The 24,487-nt window shown below is 41.2% G+C and overlaps 1 protein-coding gene across 1 annotated transcript in view; it reads left to right on the top strand.

Moving 5' to 3' along the window:
• Positions 1-2,911: 2,911 nt before the first annotated feature.
• The window catches only part of LOC140734224 (tumor necrosis factor ligand superfamily member 13B-like), a 37,626-nt gene continuing 16,050 nt past the window's right edge, over positions 2,912-24,487 (top strand). The window contains exons 1-5 of the mRNA XM_073057910.1: positions 2,912-3,225; positions 5,437-5,572; positions 11,235-11,291; positions 18,099-18,211; positions 20,630-20,780. Of these exons, the coding sequence (XP_072914011.1) occupies positions 2,980-3,225; positions 5,437-5,572; positions 11,235-11,291; positions 18,099-18,211; positions 20,630-20,780 (703 nt within the window). The 5' untranslated portion in view covers positions 2,912-2,979. The remainder of the gene's footprint in view (positions 3,226-5,436; positions 5,573-11,234; positions 11,292-18,098; positions 18,212-20,629; positions 20,781-24,487) is intronic.

The raw sequence follows: 24,487 nt of genomic DNA, 5'->3' as shown, positions 1-24,487 counted from the left end.
ATGAATCTTAGGGTAGTGTATGATGATATACACACAGTGGCCATTTTAATAGATACAGGAGAGGAACCCAGTGTGGTCTTCCGCTGCTGTAGCCTATCCACTTCAAGGATCGATGCTTTTTTTGCACACCACTGCTGTAGTGCCTGGCTATTTGAGTTACTGTTGCCTTCCTGTCGGCTTGAACCAGTCTGGCCATTCTCTTCTGTTCTCTCTCATTAACAAGGCATGTTTGCCCACAGAACCGCCACTCACTGGATTTTTTTTTTGTTTTTTCACAGCATTCTCTGGAAACTCTAGAGTAGCGGTCACCACCCTTTTTAAGCCCAAGATCCCCTACCTGCACCTTAGTGAAAGGCAAGATTGACCGACTAAATCGTTTAGAAAGAAAACGGCTCAGGTTGTGCTTCCAGCTTGAGGCCCTTTATTTGGGCTAATTGTATTTTAATTACATAAAATGCTTTTGACAAACTTTCAAATTAATTTAACCAAGAAAACATTGTAACTAACATATCGAACAGGCCAGAGTGGCATCGAGCTCATCCAATAACGCCTTGAATAAGCGGTGCTGAAGCGCTTTTGCTCGAATCAAGTTTATCAGTTTGACCACCAGTGTCATTACATGAGAAAAGTCCACGACCTTCCCAGCCAAGGCCTGCTGATGAATCACACAGTGATAATCCAGGAAGTCAGGAAAATCTGAGTCATTATGGCACAGTGCTATAAAAACCAACGCGCACACCGCACATTGCTGGGGCCCTGTCATTAGTAATTGCCACCAGTTTATGAATGGGGATGTCATTTTCACGGACATTTTTTAAAAATTCGTTGTAAATATCCTCACCTCTTGTTCTCTCCTTTAAGTGCAAAAGAGTGAGCAAGTCCACCTTTGTTGTAAAATCCTGGAAAGCCATTCTGACAAATACAACAAGCTGAGCTGTTTGCATTACATCCAGGGATTCATCAAACTATCGTGAAAAATATTCACAGAGTGACAAGTGCTTTAACACTTGTCGATCCACGTCCTCTGAGCAGCATGTTTGCTAGGCCTTCAACCCCGATTTCAGCTCCTCAACTTTCCTGGTGTTGGTAAACTTACTGAGACACTGGTATAAGTTTCAGGGGTACGCAAGCTAATGACACCACTGTTTTTTGTTTCCCAGTTCTTGTACATTTGGGGAATGTTGGAATTTAAAGGGGGAGAAGGGTTGTAATGTGAGCATTATAAAGATAAGTTAATACCAATTAGGATCATGGTAATATAGCAATACTCCCGCTACAGAAACTGTTTGTAAAGAGAGATTGTTTCCGGGGTTGTGGGGTTTTCCTTCCGGTCTTTTCTGCCCGGTGCACATCAGTGAAAACCTCTGTATGTGAATATTGTTTTACTGTCCTAGATAAAGTTGTTCCATTTGGGCATGAAGTTGTCAAGTAGTCCTTTTTCAAAGTAGAAGTTACTACATATTTGCACCAGAAGGTTTATCATGCAAAATGTATTTGTGTATTTATTTTTCATTTCTTTTTCGGGATCTACTGGGAAAGTCTCAAAGATTGACGGATCGATCGCAATCGACTGGTTGGGGACCACTACTCTAGAGACTGTTATGTATGAAAATACCTGGAGATCAGCAGTTTCTCAGATTTTCAAACCACCCCATCTGACACCAACATGCATTCTATGATCAAAGGCACTTAGATCACATTTCTTCCCCATTCTGATGTTTGGTCTGAACAACAACTGAACCTCTTGACCATGTCTGCATGCTTTTATGCAGTGAGTCGCTGCCACACAATTGGCTGATTAGATATTTGCATTATCGAACAACTGTACCTTATGAGGTAGCCAGTGAGCATACATGTACTTTGATAATAAATTTACTTTGAACTTTGAATACGATGAGGAATGAAACCAGAACTCCAATCCTAACCCTAACCTCACAGTCACGGTGAGAGCATGCAGACTCCACATAGATTGTGCAAGAGGTCCGGCTTGAACTGAGCAGCTACTCTACAGGCTGTAACACCATGCTGTCCCTTAAGTACGAGTCCTAGGACTTTCTACGCTGTATGATGGCTTGATCATAATGCCTAAATCTTCCTTCTCCCACCTTTCCAAAGAATAAGAATACGTATTCTGCCCTCTTCCTCTTTCATATGATTGAAACCAACCTGGAAGATAAACTTTCTTCTGTGTGAAACAGCTTCTCTCCTAATATGGATACATAGCTGCCCCAGAATACAGAGTCAGCAACATCGTGGCTGCAGTATAAACATTCCAGAGACACTGTACTCTCTGGGTTAAGAAGAACAGTGTAATCTAAACAGTTACTTCACAAGAGTTTACATCCATGCCCTGTGGTCCTTCTCAATCTCTGTTACATTGATGGTATCAAGTGACAGAATTTGTAATAATTCAAGACTTCTAGTAGTCGCCAATAAGTCTCTGCTGTCCCAAAGCCCTCAGAAACTGAGTATTGTTTAAATTGGAATTACTTTTGTCATTCTCAGAGTTTTTTCCAAGGCTGCCTAATTCTGGGAGCTGCAAGGATTTAGTGATTCAAGAAGAGCATTCCCAATCAGATTCAGAGGGACACGTACAGCTGGCAAACAGCAGCCTCCCCAGAAACATCTAACTTCCAAGAATAAATATATGTCATTATGTTAATGACCATGAAGATAAAACTTATGGGCTTTTTAATGCATGCAGCTACATAGAAAGCAAATGTAGGAAACATACATTACATTTAGTGCATTTAATTATGAATATGTACTTTTGAGCAAATTCATATCTGTTTCATTTTGCAGCTTCAGAATAACAGATAAGGCCCTTTTAAACAATTCAATTATGCAAATATTCCCGTGAAATACAATTTCCTGTTCTCATTGCAAAATAACGCCTTCTATCATACGAACTTCCTCTGTTGAGTGAAAGAATTGTATCAGAGTGACTGGACCCAAGGAAGAAAAACTATTTAAGATACGATGCAACCCAAATACTGGAATAATTTACCGGAATCAAGGACCAGATCTATAATGAGAGGGTTTGTTTTAACTGTTGTTATCCTCTTCCTGGCCGTGTTATGTTGTTTAACCCTGCTGGTAATACTGATGCAGCAAATAAGTGATCTACGAAATGAACTGGCAAATGTCCATAAACAGCTTCATGTTTTTAACAAGAGGACCAGAGTTAATGTTGAGGATAGCTCAATGCTTCATGGAAAGAAAATGGTAAGAAAATATTTCCACAAAATCTCTTGGATTTTTTTTCCATTTACTGGAGTAAATTCTAAATGTGATCCTCTGCCATAGTGAATTGAAGTATAATAATATCGAGCAAGTGACAGCTGACAATAATGTCTTATATGAACAAGACAACAATTTTATGATGATAAATGCAACAGGATTATTACATTAGTGCGGCTTCAGGGCAGATAGAAAATACTTAAAGCATCAGTTTTTTCCTGGCATCTCTCCCCTTCCTTCTCTGTCCTGAAGAATGATCTTGGCCTGAAACATCGACTACTGTATTTATTCATTTCCATAGATTCTGCCTGACCTGCTGAGTTCCTCTAGCTCTTTGTGTGTGTAACTTCTTCCTATTACCCTATATATGTATTTATTCTATTTGCTTTAACTGTAGAGTATGACACAAATCCCAACTGTATGTTTCTGTACAATTTTCCAAATATTTGCTTCCCGTACTTTGTAACCCATTCTTGTAACCCATACTTTGTAACCCATACTTCTCTATACTGACTAGATAGTGTTATAGAACATTAGAAAGTGTTTCTCAATGACCACGAATTTCTCCCTTGTTATTACTTCAGGCTCCTCCATAAATATAAACTGCAAATACAGACAGATCACCTTTCCCCTCAACCTTTCAGCAGATAGCTGAAGAAGAGCATTGTAAAGTCTGCATGAGTAAGGATCATAAGCAATCATAGGACATAGAAATCAACAGCACATTACAAGCTCTTCAGCTCACAATGATGAGCAGACCATGTAACCTACTCTAGAAACTGCCTAGAGTTTCCCTACTGCTTAGCCCTCTATTTTCCTAAGCTCCATGTACCTATCTAAGAGTCTCTTAAAAGACCCTATTGTATCTGCCTCTACCATCGTTGCTGGCAGCGGATTCCACGCACCCATCACTCTGTGTGAAAAGCTTACCACTGACATTCCTCTGTACCTACTTCCAAGCACCTTAAAACTATGCCCCCTCGTGTTAGCCATTTCAGCCCTGGGAAGAAGCCTCTGGCTATCCCATTCTGAACAAATCGGATTCTTTCTGACAGATAGTTGAGTGGAACGGAGGTGATGTGAGCCAGACTGTGTGGATGTCAGGCTAATCTTTCCAGGGGGAGCCACAAGCTGACTAGCTGCAGTACTCAAGTCAGCACATTCTATACCTTTGTCATGTTCACTGCAGGACGTAATGATGGAATGCGACAAAGTTAGGATCGGGCACAACTAACTTTGCGCTCAGCCTCAGATTTCATATTTGTTCCATAACTCACCCAGATGGATACCCTTTGTATCCCATCCCTCAGCTTCATGCTAGTCAAAGCTGGTGCATCTAGCATGGCCTCAACCATCTGAATGGGATAACTGACACTCATTTAAAAGACAAGTAAAGATAAATGTTTTTTGGTATTTTAGAGTCATAGTGTCATCAAGTATTTTAATATTAATGCTTTAATCGCTTCACATCAGCAAAGTGTGTTTTAAAGTCAATTTTGACTTTAATTTGTATTGATAATTTCTAATGTTTCAAGATTTTAATATTCTGACTGTTTCTAAATATCTCTGATCTTCAGAGACAAGTGGAAACAGAGACCAGGTCCTCCTGATTATCTGAGATTTCCAAAGGCCATTAGATTGGTTGTGGGCAGAAATTTACTTTGTCACCAAACCACTGCTCACACCCCTGAGGGAACTGCCAAGGCAGAGATGCCAGCAGTACTGAGGAGCCTTGTAGCCTTAAAGAGTTTGGGTGTATCTGGGATTGATGTATTGATGGGAGGGGAGGAAGAGCGATGCTTAACAGTGAGCTCATGGACACACCATAACTTACTGAGTCAAAGGACTCAATAAACTTCACACTTGACCCTTCAACCTAATGGAAGCTGATAGATTCAATGCACAGAAAAATTGGGTAACAGTTGGTAAGCACCAATTTATATCAGCTATTGTAAATATAGAGATGGTAGAGTTCTTGCCCAACTTTCCTGGCAATGACTGGAGTGGACTTTCAGTCCAGAAGTGTTGATCAGACTTTCACGTCTCCCACAGTAAAATCTCATGTCAATAATCAATGTATATTTTCATGGATGAAGAATGACGATGGGTGACTGTTTTCCAATCTATGTTCTCAGGAGAGAGGAAAAGCAACCACTGAAATTTTTCTACTTATGTTTTGTTCACAATTCTCCTCAGGAAGATCTGCCTGAAAATCTAAAAAATGACAATAACGCTCAATTCCAAATAAGAGAACAGTTAACCACACTGAATGACGACAACCATGAAATCACGAGTCTTAGAAGAAAAAGAAGAGAAACCAGACCTTGTGAAAGTAAGCAAATGACTTTACAATTATAATCAAGGTAAAGACTAGATATTTTGTAGCTTGCTTTCCATGTAGTGTTACTCCTTACAATGAATTTCCTCGCAACCTCCTACAACGCATTCAACTTCAATTTCCCATGGTGGAAACGTCAAAATATAGAGGATAGAGGTTTAAGGTGAATGGGGGAAACTTCAAAGGAGATTTATGTGGTAAGTTTTTTGTTAGAGTTAGAGGTGTCAGGAATACACTGTCAAGGTAGATGGTGGAAGCATAGTACGTGATAGCAAAGTTTAAAGGATATTTAGATAGGCACACGCAAAGGCAGGGAGTAGAAGGATATAGACCTCAATGCAGACAGACGTGCAGATTGAACTGACACCATGGTCAGAACAAACATTGAGGGCTGAAAGGTCTGGTCCTATTCTACATTCTATAATCTTCTCTCACATAGAATGTGCTTCCTCCAGGCACCGTTCTTCATTAGTCTCCCCAGATCCTATGATCTCCAGGAGCATTCAAGCTCCATTGTACCTGAAAGAATACATCTTATATTACTGCATGCCCGTTAAAGACCTGGCTGCAGAGATCATACCAGCTCTAATAATTCCTAAGAACCTGCAATTAATCAACAGCTATTGTCACACTAAAACTGACATACTGATATCAGCACGTCATAATGCCCGAAAATCTGACAATGTTGTTCTGTAAATTTGCATGTGAACACCTTTATCATAATGTAAATCATGCAAACTGCATTAGGGTGATGTTGCTTTAAGAGCATTAAAATATACTTCTAAACCAAAAAGTCTATTAAAAAGTTATTCACTTCATGTGACAGGAGGGGAGGTGGCAGATGGAGTACATTGAGGGAAAAATGTGAGCTTGTGTGTCTGGGTGCAAAAATAGAAAGGAATTTTTTACTGTATATACATTGCGAGGAACTAGCAAATATTAATGTACAGAGAATCAAGTGTGTTAGTTCTGGCAAAAAGTGCAAATGCAGGTATATAAATTAATTAAAGCAACTAATTGAAGAGTTATTCTTTGTTACAAGAGATTGGAGTATAGAATTAAGAACGTTCTGTTGTGCCTACGCAAGTTAAGAAATTACTGTGGGCATTCTGAGTCTATGGACTCAAGGACAGAGTTGGAAACAATGCAAGACAAATTTATGGGACTGATTCTTGGAAAAGGGGATATTTTTCCTTGGAAGGGAAATTGGGAAATTTGACCTATTTTCACTGCAGTATAGTGTAATGAGTTCTTCGGGCCTGTGTGGGGTGCCAGAGAGCGTTGCTCCAAGGTTTTTAGAGCAGCTGAACTGATTAATTGTTGTTTAATGAGAGTCATTAATCATTTAGCGTTCCCTGTGTTTTTCTCAAGTGACTCACTCTTTGTAATGCAGTCTCCTGGTGCCTTCAGTCTAAGATTGCTAAGCTTATTTTGATAGGCTCAGCGATTCCATGTTACTTGCATTAATTAAGCGGACGCCTGATTAGTGCTAATCGTGGGGTCCTAGTTTTAAGAATGGTACTTCTGGTGGTGTCACTCAGCCAAGCCACCAATGTTCTTTTGGAATTATGATGAATAAGCTCTTGTTGCTGTCTCTACATCAAAGTCTAACTTTCCTTTGCACTTGGATTCCAATATTGGTAGCACACATCGTAACATATAGACCAATCAAGAGTGATTTCAGCAAGGCTGAGCAGTTTCTGATAAGACTAGATAACTAAACTTAGAGATATAGTCTTGAGATAGTTGAAATAATAATTGATAATAAAATTGACAACATAGTCTTGAGATAATAATTGTAAGTTTACAACTGAGATGGGGAGAACTTTTCTTTAGACAAGAGTTGTAAATTTTTGAAATGCTCTGCTTTAAACATCTATAAATGCTCAGTTTTTGATACAGTATATTTGAGGCATGGATCAGGGTTGTTAATCATAAGGGTGGCACATAAGTTAGCACAATACCTTACAGTTCCAGTGACCCAGGTTCAATTCCTGCTGCTGCCTGTAAGGTGTTTGTACGTTCTCCTCATGATCGTGTGGGTTTCTTCTGTTTCCTCCCACAGTCCAAAGATGTGCCACCTTTGGTTAATTGGTCTTCGTAAAATTGTCCTGTGACTCGGCGAGGGTTAAATTGGAGGATTGCTGGGTGGCACAGCTCGAAGGGCCAGAAGGGCCTGTTCGCATTGTATCTCAATAAGTAAAGTATGTAGATCAGGCAAAAAAACTGATTTCAAATTCAGGATCATATATTATCTTATTCAATGGTGGTTATATATTCAAATTCATTAATGAGATATGGAGATTGATGTTCAGTCAAGCACATAATGTCTGCCCCTAATGATTCTTGGAGAGATGGTGGTAATTTGATGTCTTGAACTACAGTGGTCCTTCTGGTACTCCCTGAAGGTTGTTGGCTAGTGTGTTCCTGGAACTGGACCCTGTAGCAAATAAGGACCAGTGATATACTGTATTTCCCAGTGGGAGTATCTGTTGGAGTGAGTGTTCCCTGAACCCACTATCCTTGTCTGTGTAATTGGTCAAATCTCTACGTCTGGGATGGGATGTAAGAGTGGTCAAGGCAGGTAAATGCTGTGCATTTTGCAGAAGACATGCATGGTAGCCATTGTGCCACGGTAGAGGTGAGAGGGAGAGATCAGGGATGGCATCGATTAAACCATTACCTGATCCTGGATTGTGCTGAGCTTTGTGTTATTGGAGCTGTATTCATCCGGGTAAATGAAGAGCATTCCGTTTACCTAGATGAAGACAAATGTGCCTTGTAGCTGATGGAAATCCTTTGCGGGTATTGGGAGTGAGCTATAGGCCACAGAATACCCACTCGCTGACCTACTTCACATGATTGGTCAAGTTGTGCCCAGGATACTAATAATGAATGTCAAGGGTGTGTGGCTAGACCCTCTCTCAGCAGAGATGGTCATGGCCCCGCATTTCTTAAAAATGCCCATTTGGGACGAGGTGGGTAAGGGTCACTGGGCAGTAGTATCTTTCATCACATTGGGAGAAACTGATTGAGCTGCAATTTCCTGAATTTATTTTGGTGGGTAGACATCAGGGTTGCGCCTGCACTGGAACGACACAGTTGGAGGTGTGGGCCGGCTCTGTATCACGCCTGCAGCAGAATTTTGACGAATCCCACTGGGGCTCGCAGCACGGAGGGAATTGAACTGATTGAAGTCCACCTTCTGCAATGGTGGGTGTTAGGCAGGGAAGCGAGGTGGATCATTCATAAACCTGAAGATCACTACAAACGTTACAGGTTGTCCTCATACTCACATGCAAATTCCTTTCAATGTTGACTATGGGCATGTTCTTGGAGCCTGTTCCTCCTACAAACTGTTTAAATGGCCATCACTATTCCTGAGTAGATAGGGCTTTTTAAATGTATTGCTGCCGCAAAACAACAAACTTCATGACATAGACCTGATTCTGAGACTGATGGAAGAGCGGTGGTCCTTGTTACATCATGGCCTGTTTTATTTTCCATCGGTTTAGCTGCACCATGAAATCAGGTGCAATGTAAATCAGGCAGTCAAGTTGCTACTAGCCTTGTTTGTCTTTGTGCAGGTGCTTGAGTTTTTCCGGATTCTGGATTTTGTTCCAAGTTACAGCATCTTCAGCTTCTTTTGTCTTCAGTGGCAGCTGTTTGAAGGGGAGGAAGTATATCCCACTGCAGTAAAAAGGGCAGAAGGACAAATTCTTCTGCCAGATTCACCAGAACAGCTTGTCTCCAAAGAATTTTAAGAATTTAAATTCCGATGAAAATGTCCTGCCTATTTCCGATGAACACATGGGACCAACCCAATGCAGCACATCATCATGACAATATGGTTAGCTGTTAATGACTGAGGAAAGGAAATTATGTATGGAGCCTGGATTTAGGGAGCCAGAATGGTACCTCTTGAATGGAGAGGTAATGTCTTGGTGCTAAAATGTAATCAATGTGTTTAGGTGGCACCCAAACAAGAATCGTCCTAGGCATTTGAATCTCTGTGAATCACTGGGGAAGTCGGGGCCCAGTATCTGCAAATCTATGAGCCTTCCTGGAGGCCAAAGATGGCTTATCCTGGTGGTTAGAGGACTATGTCTGTGCATGGGTTGGTGGGTGTTGGTGAGAAGGAGGAGCAGGGCTTGTTTCGCTGCTGTTACTTTGTTGCTTCTGTGTTCTGTCGGGCATTGTGGACATGCAATGTTGGTGCCAGAAGGTGTGGCTGCCACCAGCACGTGACACATTCCACTGTATGTTTCGATGTACACGCATGTGATAAATCAATCCAAATAGGAATCTGAATCAACGCTACACGTAGTAAAATAGGCTCAAGTCAAAAGTTGGTTATATTTGTTTTGCAGGGTGAAGGAAATGAAAATCTGCTGGGTTTAGGAAGGGATTACAGAGGTAGAGAGTTGTAATAAATAGTGCTCCTAGATGATCAAGTGCACTTGTGGTGAAAGGTGCTGGCAAAGAACAGGATGCTGGAAGAACTCGTTGCGTTAAGCAGGTGCTTTGAGTTTTTCCAGATTCTGGTTTTTGTTCCAGTTTAAGGGCATCAAAGGATCAAAGGTTAGAGAGAAAAGGCAGGAGAATGAACTTGACAAAGAAAATAAATCAACAATTGAATGGAGAGTAGACGTGACGCGCCGAATTCTGCTCTTTTGAAATGTGGTCTTATTACGGTGTCTGCACTTGCTTTTGTCTTCAGAGACAAAGCTGTTTGAAGGGAAGGGAATACGTCCCACTAAGACTAAAGGGGAAGAGGGACAGCTTCTTTTTGCTTTTCAAAACAGACAAACATTGTATGGAAATTGAGTTATGGCCTGCCTCGAGGATTTATTTCATGGTAAGTACCTGACGATGTCGAAGTAACTGTCATTGCTGACAATAAAATAAACTAACTAAAATAAGTGGGCCCAGAACAGACGTACTCTTACGACTTAAGCATTCTTTTTGTTTTACTTGTGCACGAGGCGAAAGCAAGGCCTCTGTCATGCACGCTGTTCTGAAGTCTGACAGAAAACTGCTATTTTTATACAGAACTGGCCCCATCATTTACAGATATTGATCATTGGAAATTGCCTATCTTTGAATTCCTTACTCACAAGATCAATCGCCATTTACAATAGAGGTGTTAAAATCAATGGAAACTTCAAATGGACAGCCGATGATATTTTGAAGTTAAGGAAGACAATGAGTTGTTGGGCATGTTTCACATCCATCTCATCTGTCTCTGGCACCCCGTATTGTGCAAAGGGCAACTATGTTTAGGAAGACCTTTCTGGAAAAGTCTCACTACCGAGGTCTCACTTATTTGGCTTGAATACACACCGCTGCAGTCTATGTGGTTCATAGTAAGCAGAGGTTTCTCCAGCATTCTCACTTCAAAGGTCTCACGTGACTGCAACTGCCCCAGACTATCAATGCAACTTCCACAAGGGTCTTGATTTCTTTTAAAACCTTTAATTTGTAGTAGACTATATTGAGGAAGTTCATTCAAGCTACGTTTTGGATTCCGAGTATCAGACATAGAAAAAAAACGATTACCTCATTGTGAGAAACCAAAATGGAAACTATAACTTAAGAAGTGTGATTGTAATTGCAATTAATATAAAACTAACCAATAAATTTTGTTTCTTTGCAGAACAACTATCTTTCTTGCAACTAATCCCCAACAGTAAAGGAAGCACAATTCAGCAAGGTAATTCAGGAAGGCTAGATGCTGTGCTGTAAATATGTAGAATGTTGAAAATTAATGTACAAAGCTTCTGTTATCTCTTACACCATTTCCTTTAGGGTTTTGGAATATGACCAACTATCTACACACACCATTTGGTGTTTCTTTCATTTGAATAACTTCTTTAACTCCATTTCATTTATTATATCTTATCAAATACTGTTTATCTGCTACAAATAACAACACACACAAAATGCTGGTGGAACACAGCAGGCCAGGCAGCATCTATAGGAGAAGCACTGTCAACGTTTTGGGCCGAGACCTTCATCAGGACTAACCGAAAGGAAAGATAGTAAGAGATTTGAAAGTAGTGGGGGGAGGGGGAAATGCGAAATGATAGGAGAAGACCGGAGGGGGTGGGATGAAGCTAAGAGCTGGAAAGGTGATTGACGAAAGTGATACAGAGCTGGAGAAGGGAAAGGATCATGGGACGGGAGGCATCAGGAGAAAGAAAGTGTGGGGAAGCACCAGAGGGAGATGGAGAACAGGCAAACAACTAAATATGTCAGGGATGGGGTAAGGGGAGGAGGGGCATTAATGGAATTTAGAGAAGTCAATGTTCATGCCATCAGATTGGAGGCTACCCAGCCGGTATATAAGGTGTTGTTCCTCCAACCTGAGTTTGGATTCATCTTGACAGTAGAGGAGGCCATGGATAGACATATCAGAATGGGAATGGGACGTGGAATTAAAATGTGTGGCCTCTGGGAGATCCTGCTTTTTCTGGCGGACCGAGCATAGGTGTTCAGTGAAACGGTCTCCCAGTCTGTGTTGGGTCTCACCAATATATAAAAGGCCACACCGGGAGCACCGGACGCAGTATACCACACCAGCCGACTCACAGGTGAAGTGTCGCCTCACCTGGAAGGACTGTCTGGGGCCCTGAATGGTGGTGAGGGAGGAAGTGTAAGGGCAGGTGTAGCACTTGTTCCGCTTACAAGGATAAGTGCCAGGAGGGAGATCGGTGGGAAGGGATGGGGGGACGAGTGGACAAGGGAGTCGCGTAGGGAGTGATCCCTGTGAAAAGCAGAAAGAGGGGGGAGGGAAAGATGTGCTTGGTAGTGGGATCCCGTTGGAGGTGGCGGAAGTTACGGAGAATTATATTTTGGACCTGGAGGCTGGTGGGGTGGTAGGTGAGGACAAGGGGAACCCTATCCCGAGTGGGGTGGCAGATGGATGGGGTGAGGGCAGATGTGCGGGAAATGGGAGAGATGCGTTTGAGAGCAGAGTTGATGGTGGACGAAAGGAAGCCCTTTTGTTTAAAAAAGGAACTCATCTCCTTCGTCCTGGAATGAAAAGCCTTATCCTGAGAGCAGATGCGGCAGAGACGTTAATGTCCCTCCTCCCCTTCTTACCCCATCCCTGACATATTTAGTTGTTTGCCTGTTCTCCATCTCCCTCTGGTGCTCCCCCCCCCCCCACTTTCTTTCTCCTGAGGCCTCCCATCCCATGATCCTTTCCCTTCTCCAGCTCTGTATCACTTTCGCCAATCACCTTTCCAGCTCTTAGCTTCATCCCACCCCCTCCGGTCTTCTCCTATCATTTTGCATTTCCCCCTCCCCCACTACTTTCAAATCTCTTACTATCTTTCCTTTCGGTTAGTCCTGACGAAGGGTCTCGGCCCGAAACGTCGACAGCGCTTCTCCCTATAGATGCTGCCCGGCCTGCTGTGTTCCACCAGCATTTTGTGTGTGTTGTTGTTTGAATTTCCAGCATCTGCAGATTTCCTCGTATCTGCTACAAATGTATGTTTCCCACCAGAAATCCCACAAAATGTTTTTAACTGGCAGGGGGGGGGTTAAACAAAACTGATTTGAAACGGGGTACATTTGATTGAAGGGCTGAATCTTGTGATTATCTTTTGTCTTCATGCCAATGTGTTCATGAGGCTCAATGTTATTTATTTAGCGATATAGCATGGTGACAGGCCTTTCCGGCCCAACAAACCCACACCACCCAATCACAAGCATGTGACCAATTAAACATCTGTACGGTACGGTACAGTGATATACCATACCATACTGTAGGATTTGGTGAATGAAACGTGTGAGAGTCGGTTTACGTGCTTAACCCTTTACGTGCTTAACGTGCTGCAGCCCTTTACCTCCATTATGAACAAACCAAAAGTGGTCATCTTACACTGGCAGACGCTATCTCATAAAGTGAACAATTCAGTGATGGTGTTTGTGAATTATGTAGAACAGTTTCTATTGCGAACAATATGTGTCATCTGCCACCCATGACATTCCCCTGCATGCTAACTGCTACTCGATCTACCAAGCTGCGTTTCTAAATAAATGATAAATAAAATATTTTAAAATGCTCAAGTTATTTGTCAATGCTGCAAGTAAGAAAATGAACATCAAAGTTAATTACATTTGCTTTGCAGGTGAATGAAAATGAAAAAAAAACTGCTTGGTTTAGGGATGGAATACAGGGGCAGAGAGTTATAATAAATGGTGCTTCTAGGTGGTCAAGTGAATTTTACTAAAAGATACCAACTGAGTTCTTCTCTTAGCCGAAGGTCCCAAGTGAATATAATCTCAAAATAAGCCTTCTTAGCCACAATCAAATCGTATTGGCGGAGTCTGAAACCAAGTAGACACAGACTCCGAATAGAGGGGTGTCCTTTTAGAAGGGAAATTAGGAGGTGAATCTGTGGAATTCATTGCCACGGGTAACTGTGGAGGCCAAGCCATTGGGTATATTTAAGGCAGAGGTTGATAGATTCTTGATTAGTCAAGGCATGAAGGAATACAGGGAACAGGCAGGAGATTCAGGCTTAAAGGGAAAATGGATCAGCCATGATTGAATGTTGGAGCAGACTCGATGGGCCAGATGGCTTAATTCTGCTCCTATATCTTACAGTCTTATGGTATCTAAGTATTTCATCTTGCGTCTCCTACAACCATTCAACCTTGGTTTTCATTTTAAAAGGAATCAGTCAAGGGTCTAATAAAAACATTGATATCACATGATGGAAAGGACAAGAGAATTAAAACTATCTCTGCCCTTTGGAAGTCTAACACTTGAAACAGAGTAGATTTTTCAAACTTTAAACACGTGTCCCCATGGCCAATGCAAGAAAAAACTTACCTTAGTGTCTAAACTTTGCCGCTAAGTGACACTTACAATAAGGGCTCTACTTGCTAACTTAATCTTCAAAATATTCTGTGAAATGGATCCCAATGACAATGAAACAAAGTTCTTCTTAAACAATGATGAGTTCCTTTTTATAGATTTGTATTATAGATGTATTTGTCACACATACATCAGAATATCAAAGCACACAATGAAATGTATGCAACACACACAAAATGCTGGCAGCAGGCTAGGCAGCATCTATAGGGAGAAGTACAGTCAATGTTTTGGGCCAAGACCCTTCATCAGGACTAACTGAAAGAAGAGATAGTAAGAGATTTGAAAGTGGGAGGGGAAGGGGTAGATCCAAAATGATAGGAGAAGACAGGAGGGGGAGGGATGAAGCTAAGAGCTGGAAAGTTGATTGGCAAAAGGGATACAGAGCTGGAGAAGAAAAAGGATCATGGGACAGGAGGCCTAGGGAGAAAGAAAGGAGGGGGGGAGCACCAGAGGGAGATGGAGAACAGGCAAGGAGTGATTGTGAGAGGGACAGAGAGAGTAAAAAGAGAGAGAAAGAGAAAAAAGGGAAAAATAATAAATAGATAGATAGATAAGGGATGGGGTAAGAAGGGGAGGGGGGCATTAATGGAAGTTAGAGAAATCAATGTTCATGCCATCAGGTTGGAAGCTACTCAGACAGAATATAAGGTGTTGTTCTCCAACCTGAGTGTGGCTTCATGTTGACAGTAGAGGAGGCCATGAATTGACATATCAGAATGAGAATAGGACATGAAATTAAAATGTGTGGCCACTGAGAGATCCTGCTGTCTCTGGTGGACAGAGCGTAGATGTTCAGCGAAACGGTCTCCCAGTCTGCGTCGGGTCTCACCAATATATAAAAGGCCACACCGGGAGCCGGACGCAGTATACCACACCAGCTGACTCACAGATGAAGTGTCGCCTCACCTGGAAGGACTGTCTGGGGCCCTGAGTGATGGTGTGGGAGGAAGTGTAAGGGCAGGTGTAGCACTTGTTCCGCTTACAAGGATAAGTGCCGGGAGGGAGATCGGTGGGAAGGGATGGGGGAGACAAGTGGACAAGGGAGTTGTGTAGGGAGCGATCCCTGCGGAAAGCAGAAAGGGGGGGGGGGGGGAGGGAAAGATGAGCTTGGTAGTGGGATCCTGTTGGAGGTGGCGGAAGTTACGGAGAATTATACGTTGGACCTGGAGGCTGGTGGGGTGGTAGGTGAGGACAAGGGGAACCCTATCCCGAGTGGGGTGTCGGGCGGATGGGGTGAGGGCAGATGTGCGGGAAATGGGAGAGATGCGTTTGAGAGCAGAGTTGATGGTGATGGAAAGAAAGCCCCTTTCTTTAAAAAAAGGAGGACATCTCCTTCATCCTGGAATGAAAAGCCTCATCCTGAGAGCAGATGCGGCAGAGACGGAGGAATTGCGAGAAGGGAATGGCATTTTTGCAAGAGACAGGGTGGGAAGAGGAACAGTCCAGGTAGCTGTGAGAGTCTGTAGGCTTATAGTAGATATCAGTACATAAGATGTCTCCGGAGATAGAGACAGAAAGATCGAGAAAGGGGAGGGAGGTGTCGGAAATGGACCAGGTGAATTTGAGGGCAGGGTGAAAGTTGGAGGCAAAGTTAATGAAGTCAACAAGCTCAGCATGCATGCAGGAGGCAGCGCCAATGCAGTCGTCAATGTAGCGAAGGAAAAGTGGGGGACAGATACCCGTATAGACTTGGAACATGGACAGTTCCACAAAGCCAACAAAAAGGCAGGCGTAGCTGGGACCCATGCAGGTGCCTATGGCTACACCTTTAGTTTGGAGGAAGTGGGAGGAACCAAAGGAGAAATTATTAAGAGTAAGGACTAGTTCCGCTAGACGTCCATGGTGAAAATAAGGCGGTGGGGGCCAGGGAACTTAAAACCATTGAAAAAATTCAGAGCGTGAGAAGCGTCACGAACATAGGTGGGAAGGGATTGAACAAGCGGGGGGTAAAACAGTGTCGAGGTATGCAGAAATAAGTTTGGTGGGGCAGGAGCAAGCTGAGACAATGGGTGCAGAAATGAGTTGTCATTTGCCTCAAATGAAATCAGCAAGGATTGTTCTGGGTAGTCCACAGGTGTTGCCATGGTTCCGGCACGAATATAACTCACTAACCCTGACACATATGTCTTTAGAATGTAAGAGGAAACGCTGACCACCAGGAAGAAACACACATGGCCATGGGGAAAACATCCAAGCTCCTTACAGACAGTGGCGGAATTTAACTGGGGTCACTGGCACTGTAATAAAATACGTTTATAGCACAGTATGTTATAAATATATCTTATTTTCAGTTAGCTTAAGTTTTTAATGACAGATCTGTTTGTTAATTAAATACCCAGAGGAATAAGTTACAAAATTGTACAGTCTGAAAACTACGTATTGATTCTAAAATGTGCTAACCAAACACATAGACAGAGAAGAGCAGGTAATTTGTAAAGGTTGTTGCTTTTCTACACTTCTGTCCCACATGTCTTCCTCTAATTAGTCAGGTAGGGGTTATTGGCAGAAATCGTGTTTGTGACACACACAAAACGCAGGAACTGCCTCTTTGCCCGACATTGATTTGCTGAACCAACTAAATTAGTAATCAAATGTCTAACTAAACTAATCTCTTCTGTCTACATGATATCCAATCCTCCCATTTCCCTCACATTCATGCGCCTATCTAAACACCTCTAATGTTTCTGTCTCTGCCACCTCCCCAGGTATTCCAGCACCCTTGGTGTAAAAAACTTGCCCTTGTCTTCTTAGAAATTACCCCCTCTCATCTTAAATGCATGCCCTCTGGTTTTAGACAATTCAACCCTGGGAAAAAGATATTGCCTGTCTACTCTATCTATGCCTCTCAAGATCTTATTAACCTCTATCAGATCTCCTCTCAGCCTCTGTTGCTCCAGAGAAAGCCACCCAAGTTTGTCCACCCTCTCGTTATAGCACAAGGTCTATAATTTCGAATTCATAAACTGCACCTGAAATCTTTACACAAAAATTAAGTGAAGAATAATAAAATGGAGGACATTAATACAAGTTTTGAAAGGCTAATTACTGTAGTCAAGTAAACTAAAATATTTAAATGAACACCAATACAAAAGTAATTTAAAGCGGGGGTTGATAGGTTCTTGATTAGATAGGGGATCAAAAGTTATGGGAAGAAGACAAGAGAATGGGATTGAGAGGGAAAATAAATCAGCCATTATTGAATGGCAGAGCAGACTTGATTGGCCAAATAACATAATTCTTCAAAGTCTTATGTTCTGTGAATAAAAGTAATTTTTTGAAAATGTATGTGTACTCAATTTTTTCCACTTTGCTGCTTAATTAACCCAACGTACATGTGTGTGTGTATATATGTATATAAGTATATATGTATATATGTATATATATATATATATATATGTATATATATATGTATATGTATATATATATGTGTGTGTGTGTGTGTGTGTGTGTGTGTGTGTGTGTGTGTGTGTGTGTGTGTGTGTGTGTGTGTGTGTGTGTGTGTGTGTGTGTGTGTGTGTGTATACACACACACACATATACATCTGATAACCTGTATCATCCTTACAACTGTTGTAATGAACTTGTTTAATTGGATTCCTTCCTCAATGCTTTTTAATATTCTGTCAACAGGTGATTCAACTTTTATTCCTTGGACCGTGGCTTCTCAGAGGGGACAGGCTTTGGCAGAAAATGCCAATAAAATACTTGTGAAAGAAGAAGGTTTTTATACTGTGTACAGTCAGGTAAACCTAATGTAACAATGACAAGAGTTGGGTTGCTGATGGGGATAGATTGGAAAGGTGAGATTTCTAGCTTTATGTAGAGCATTAAAATGATGCATTCTACAGGCTCTCTTAGCCTGCCACTTACAAGTCAGAAGAACATGCATGGTTTGGGCATTTACACACACTTCTCTGGCATACTTCCATGAGCAGGTTAGAGATTGAGGCAATTTTCTCCAAGGTGACCATAGAAAGCACTAGGAATTAGACAACAGTGCAATCAATGCCCAATATACCATGAATAACTGAGAAGGAGATACATATGAATAATGGATGTATTTTTTCATTATTTCTGTATGCTGGTTATGAAAATGTGGGATAAACATATGATTGACTTTTGGGTGATTGAGGCTGGGGACAGAGGGAGAGAGTTATAAACACGAGTGATTCTGTAGATGCCAGAAATCCAGAGTAACACATACAAAATGTTGGAGGAACTCAGCAGATCTAAGGAGCAGAATGAAGAGTTGATGTTTTGGGCTGAGATCCTTCTTCAGGACCAGAAAAAAAGGAGGAAGAAGCCATGGTCTTTCTTATTCAAGCTTCTTCACACTTTCTTTCTAGTCCTGAAGAAGGGTCTCAGCCCAAAATGTTGGCACTTTATTCAATTCCATAGATGCTGTCTGACCTGTTGAGTTCCTCCAGCATTTTGTGGGAGAGGGAGTTTTTGTTGTGTCGTCTGGGACTGAGGAGCTCAGGTGAACAGCAAAGAGAGGTAAAAAGAGCAAAAATAGCAAAATGAGCAATGAGAATTTTGAGGTACGCTGAGAATCAGGCCTGGGTCAGTAAGGTGAGCAAGGTTGGTGTCGACGGATGGACCAACACAAAAGATTGGGATTAAAAGCAAAGTGGTTCTGCCAGCAAGATAGGGAGCTAGAGTCTGTAGGCAAGATCAAAGTTACAGTGTCGAGAGAAGAACAGTGACCAAATCCAGGCCTGAGAGTTCATCTTTCATTTTTAAATGGCATAAAATGCCGTGCCTCAGAACAAGGTATTATGGCAAAAATTAACTTACTCAGGGAAAAGATACAGAACACAAAAGCAGCAGCTCATGGGAGCACTTGTATGAAAATATTTTCATTTGAGCATGGCTTGATTTTAAGTTAACCTGGATGCACTATACTCTGCAATGCCAATTACCAGAAACTTTAAATGACAATTTTTATCTTTAGCAAGAAAAATACACTGTAACTCCAAAACAGAAAAGCAAGCCCAGCCCCACTAACTCGAATAAGTAACTCACAAGCTATTACTCTAAGCAAGACTGCTTTCCAGCTATTTTAGAACTTGCAAGTTCCTAACAGGAACTACTTACCTGTTAGGAACTTCTAGCTTCAAACATATAATAACTGATGAGCCCTAACCTCAGTATAATTACTCAGATTAACACTGACATGCTTGCATTTTATTGACTAGTCGAATTCTAATGAACAACACATAGCTGCATTGCCAATTCTTAACCATCTACTACTCTAATCCCATTTGTTATAATTAGTAACAATCCAAAGAGATCTAATTAGCAAACATGGCCTTGAAACACAGGGCATCCGCAGTGCCACAAGCCGGCAAAAAAGAAACATCAATCCTAATTTTGTTACCTGTCAATTCCATTGGAAATGTTATCCAACAGTTTAATCCTCAATATATCACACCATTGCTGAGGTAATCTTAACAGTTATGGATAGTTCCTGTATCTAAACAGACATAATGACATTATAAACACAAGAGATTCTGCAGAGGCTAAAAATCCAAAGCAATGCACACAAAATGCTGGAGGAACTTGGCAGGTCAGGCAGCATCTATTGAGGGGAATAAGCAGTTGACGTTTCACGCTGAGAACCTTCATTGTGGCTGGACTGAAAGGTTGACAGTTTATTCCCATGTGCTGCATCATCTGCTGAGTTCCTCCAGCATTTTTGTGCATGTTGCTCTATATATTTTAATTGTTCTAATCTACTACTGTACGTATTTGAAAATCCTTAGGTTTGTTATTTCAATTAAATAACGCACAAATAAAAACAGAAACAAATAGAGAGGACAGCAGGTCAGGTAGCAGCTGTATAAAGAGAAACAGAGTGATAATTTCAGGTCAACGTCCTTTCATTAGAACTGAGAAAGAAGGAAAACAAGGTAGTTCTAAGTAGCAGGAGATTGAAAACTGACACATTTCCTCTCTTTCATAGTGCTGATGAGGGTCTTTGACCTGAAATGTTAACTCTCTTTCTGTTTCTACAGATACTGCCTGACTTGGTGAGTGATTGCAGAATTTTCTGTTTTTTTTCCCCAGATTTCCAGCATTAGCAGCTTTAAAAAAAAAATCATAATAAGTAATTTAATTGCTTCCAGATCATGCTTGTTTATTGATTGTTCATTTTGCAGGTTCTGTACTATGATAACTGCATGGTTATGGGTCATGTTGTACGGAGAAGGAAGGTTAATGTGTTTGGGAATGAAAAGCATATGATGACGTTATTTCGGTGCATACAAAACATGCCAAACAACACATCCAGTAATAGCTGTTTCACTGCTGGTAAGTTCTTGGCTATACAAAATGTCTATCGTACATCTATATCATTCTTTGGAATTGGAATGTCAAATAAAAAACTTCTCAGTGAGCTCATATACTAATCTGAATTAAGAAACTGAAATCAGATTAAACCCCCCTTTATAGTTGCACCTTTGGATGCAGCTCCAAAATCTCCTGTGCAGAGAGAAGCAAGGTTAACATTAGAAATCGGAAGGATTTCATCCCACAGAAAAGTGAGAAAAGAAAGGCATGTTTTTAAATGCTTTAAAGCAGTAGCCTATTCTGCATTTGGTAGATTCCCAAATATTAAAGGAGAAAAATTATGTGATTCAAAAAGTACACTGAAGTGTATGTTTAAATGAATCACTACTTCACCTGGAAGGACTGTTTGAGTGTACAGATGGTAGGAAGGTGATGTGTAGAAGGACTGGTGATGTATCTCCTGTGAATGGAAGAGAAGGTGCCCAGAGAAGGGGGTGGGGGTGTGGTAGAGATGGAAGAGAAGATCATAAGACTGTAAGACATGGAAGGAGAATTAGGCTATTCAGCTCATTAAGTCTTTCCCGTCATGTTATGATTGGAATCTGGACCTGAATATGAGGGTAATGAAGTCTGCCAGTATAAATTGAATGGGTCTGCAGCAGCCTGCAAAGCCAAGGTGAACTGAGTGAGAATAATAGGCATTGGTTTGAATGTGAGAAGGAAAATATGTCTTATCTGAGTTGATAAGTCCGAGGTCATAGTTTGGGAAGGTGGAGAAGCTACACATATTTCTACAAAATTGGACGAGTTGAACAAGATCTTATATCTCACAAGGAAATCTGCAGATGCTGGAAATTCAAACAACACACACACAAAATGCTAGTGGTGCAGAAGGGTCTGACAAAGGGTCTCGGCCCAAAACGTCAACAGTGCTTCTCCTTATAGATACTGCCTGGCCTGCTGTGTCCCACCAGCATTTTGTGTGTGTTGTAAGATCTTATATCTCTTTGATCTGGGTTTGAATAGAGTAGGGTTGTTCATTGAATAGTATGTTGGATCTGGTGGATGAGGTGTCTGTCCCATAGGGCATTGATTCATAAAATTATTTTAATTTTCTTATCTTTAATGTGAATAACAGTTGCAATATGTAGTCCCTTACAAAAACAATTTGTGCAGTTTGTTTATTTTATCTTAATAGTTTAAATTCTCTATCAGATTCCAGTAAGCAAATTATTCTGACATCTATATATATATAACATTTTAACCTCTTGTTCAAATACAGACCATAATTCATACAGTATACTTACAAAATTAAACTTAGCAAAATCTGCTTCAGTTGATCTTTGCAACCATGTATGATCAGTATACTCTATTCATGCACTTTGGTTGAAAAAGGAACAGAAAACAGAGGCAGTAAATGGGTCTATTTTAATGGCTGCCTGTTACCAGTAAAGCCATAGGAATCGATTCAGGGGCTCCACTGATCAAAATCTACATGATGAAATTAGATAAAAAGACAGCGGTAAAAATTTCTAGTAATACAATAATGATACCATCACTTCTTATCTGGATGGTGTGAAATAAGATTATAGCTGGGAGCTTAATGTCCAAGGATACACATTGTATTGAAAGGAGAGGCAAGTAGGTAGAGGGGGTGGGGAGGCTCTATTGGTAAAAAATGAAATCAAATCCTTAGAAAGAAATGACATGGGATTGGAAGATTTAGAATCCATGTGGGTAGAATTAAGAAACTGCAAGGGTAAAATGATCCTTATGGAAGGGATTTCCAAACAGTAGCCTGCATGTGGGATACAAATTACAGCAGGAGATAGAAAGGGCATGTAAAAAGGGCAACATACGACAGTCATAGGGGATTTCAATATGAAGGTAAATTGGAAAAATCTGGTTGGTGTTGGATGCTAAGAGAGGATATTTATAGAATGCCTATGTGATGGCTTTTTAGAGAAGCTTGTGGTTGACCCCACTTGGGGAAAGACAATTCTGGATTGGGGGTTGTGTAATAAACCAGATTTGATTAGGGAGTTTTTGGTAAAGGAACCCTTAAAAGACAGTGATCACAATTTGAGAATTCACCCTGAATTTTGAGAGGGAGAAGATATCAGCAGATGCATCAGTATTACAGTGGATAAGGAGAATTACAACAGCATGGGAGAGGAGCTGGACAAAGTTAATTGAAAGGGAGCAATAGCAGTGAACAGCAATGTCTGGAGTCTCTGGGGGCAATTTAGAAGACACGGGATAGATGCATATCAAAGATGAAGAAGTATTCTAAAGGGAGGATGTGGCAACCATGGGTAACAAGATAAGTCAAAGGCAGATTAAAAGGAAAAGGGAAGCTGTGTAACATTAGCAAAAATTTGTGTGACGTTAGAGGATTGGGAAGCTTTTAAAAACCAATAAGAGGAAACTAGAAAACCATAAGGACAGAAAAAAACATGAAATAAGAAGGTAAGCTAGCCAATAATATAAAAGAGGATTCAAAAATTCTTGTTCAGATATATAAATTGTAAAAGAGAAGTGAGAGTAGATATTGGACCACTGGAAAATGATGCTGGAGAGATGGTTATGGTGAACAAAGAAATGGTGGCCAAATTTCATAAATATTTTGTGTCAGTCTTCATTATGGAAGATCCTTGCAGTATGCCAGAAATTCAAGAGTGTCAGGGGGCAGAAGTGAGTGTAGTTACAATTACCAAGGAGAAGGTGCTTGGGGGCATGAAAGGTCTGTAGGGAGATAGGTCACATGGACCAGATGGACTACACCCAAAGTTCTGAAAGAGGTTGTGGGGGCATTGGGAATGATCTGTCAAGAATCACTAGATTCTGGAACGATTCTGGAAGACTGGAAAATGGCAAATGTCACTTCACTCTTCAAGAAGGGTGAGAGGCAGAAGAAAGAAAATCACAGGCCTGTTAGCTTGACTTCAGTGGTCGAGAAGATGTTGGAGTCCATTATTAAGGATGAGGTTTCAGAGTACTTTGAGGCACAGGATAAAATGGGCCAAAGTCAGCATGGTTTCCTAAAGGGGAAATCTGGCCTGAGAGATCTGTTGGAATTCTTTGAGGAAATAACAGGCAGGACAGACGAAGGAGAGTCAGTGGATGTTGTTTACTTGGATTTTCAGAAGGTCTATGACTTTACAAGGTAAGAGCCCATAATATTACAGGTCATACAGTACGCTAGCATGGATAGAAGACTGGCTGACTGGTAGAGTGGGAATAAAGGGAGCATTTTTTTGGCTGGCTGTCAGTGTCTAGTGGTGTTCCACGGGGGTTGGTGTTGAGATCGCATCTTTTCATATTGTACGTCAATAATTTGGATGATGGAATTAATGGCTTTGTGGTCATTTGTGGATGATATAAAGCAGGGGTGTCAAACTCATTTTAGGTCACGGGCCGGAATGAGCAAAATGCAGCTTCATGCGGGCCGGATCAGTCGGACGCGTGCAAACGCAGCTTTCGTTGCCTCTGTTTTTTCAGCCTGCTCTCATGTGTCTCAGTCTCTGCTATAACTACAAAGTGTTTCACTTTACAAATTCCGTTTCTTATGAAGAAGACTGCCGAGCAAGACTGCCGAATAAACACTAAAAACCCTGAAAACCTGGTACCTGAATAAACTCAGCATTAGCCATATAATACGCCATAGGCGCTTCGATTACTGGGGCCAGCTTTAATAGTAATTAGATATTATCTCGCGGGCCAAAGAT

The sequence above is a fragment of the Hemitrygon akajei genome, chromosome 10, assembly GCF_048418815.1.
Source record: "Hemitrygon akajei chromosome 10, sHemAka1.3, whole genome shotgun sequence".
Taxonomy (NCBI): domain Eukaryota; kingdom Metazoa; phylum Chordata; class Chondrichthyes; order Myliobatiformes; family Dasyatidae; genus Hemitrygon; species Hemitrygon akajei.
Note: the sequence above shows the minus strand (reverse complement) of the source record. Positions and strands in the feature narration are given on the sequence as shown.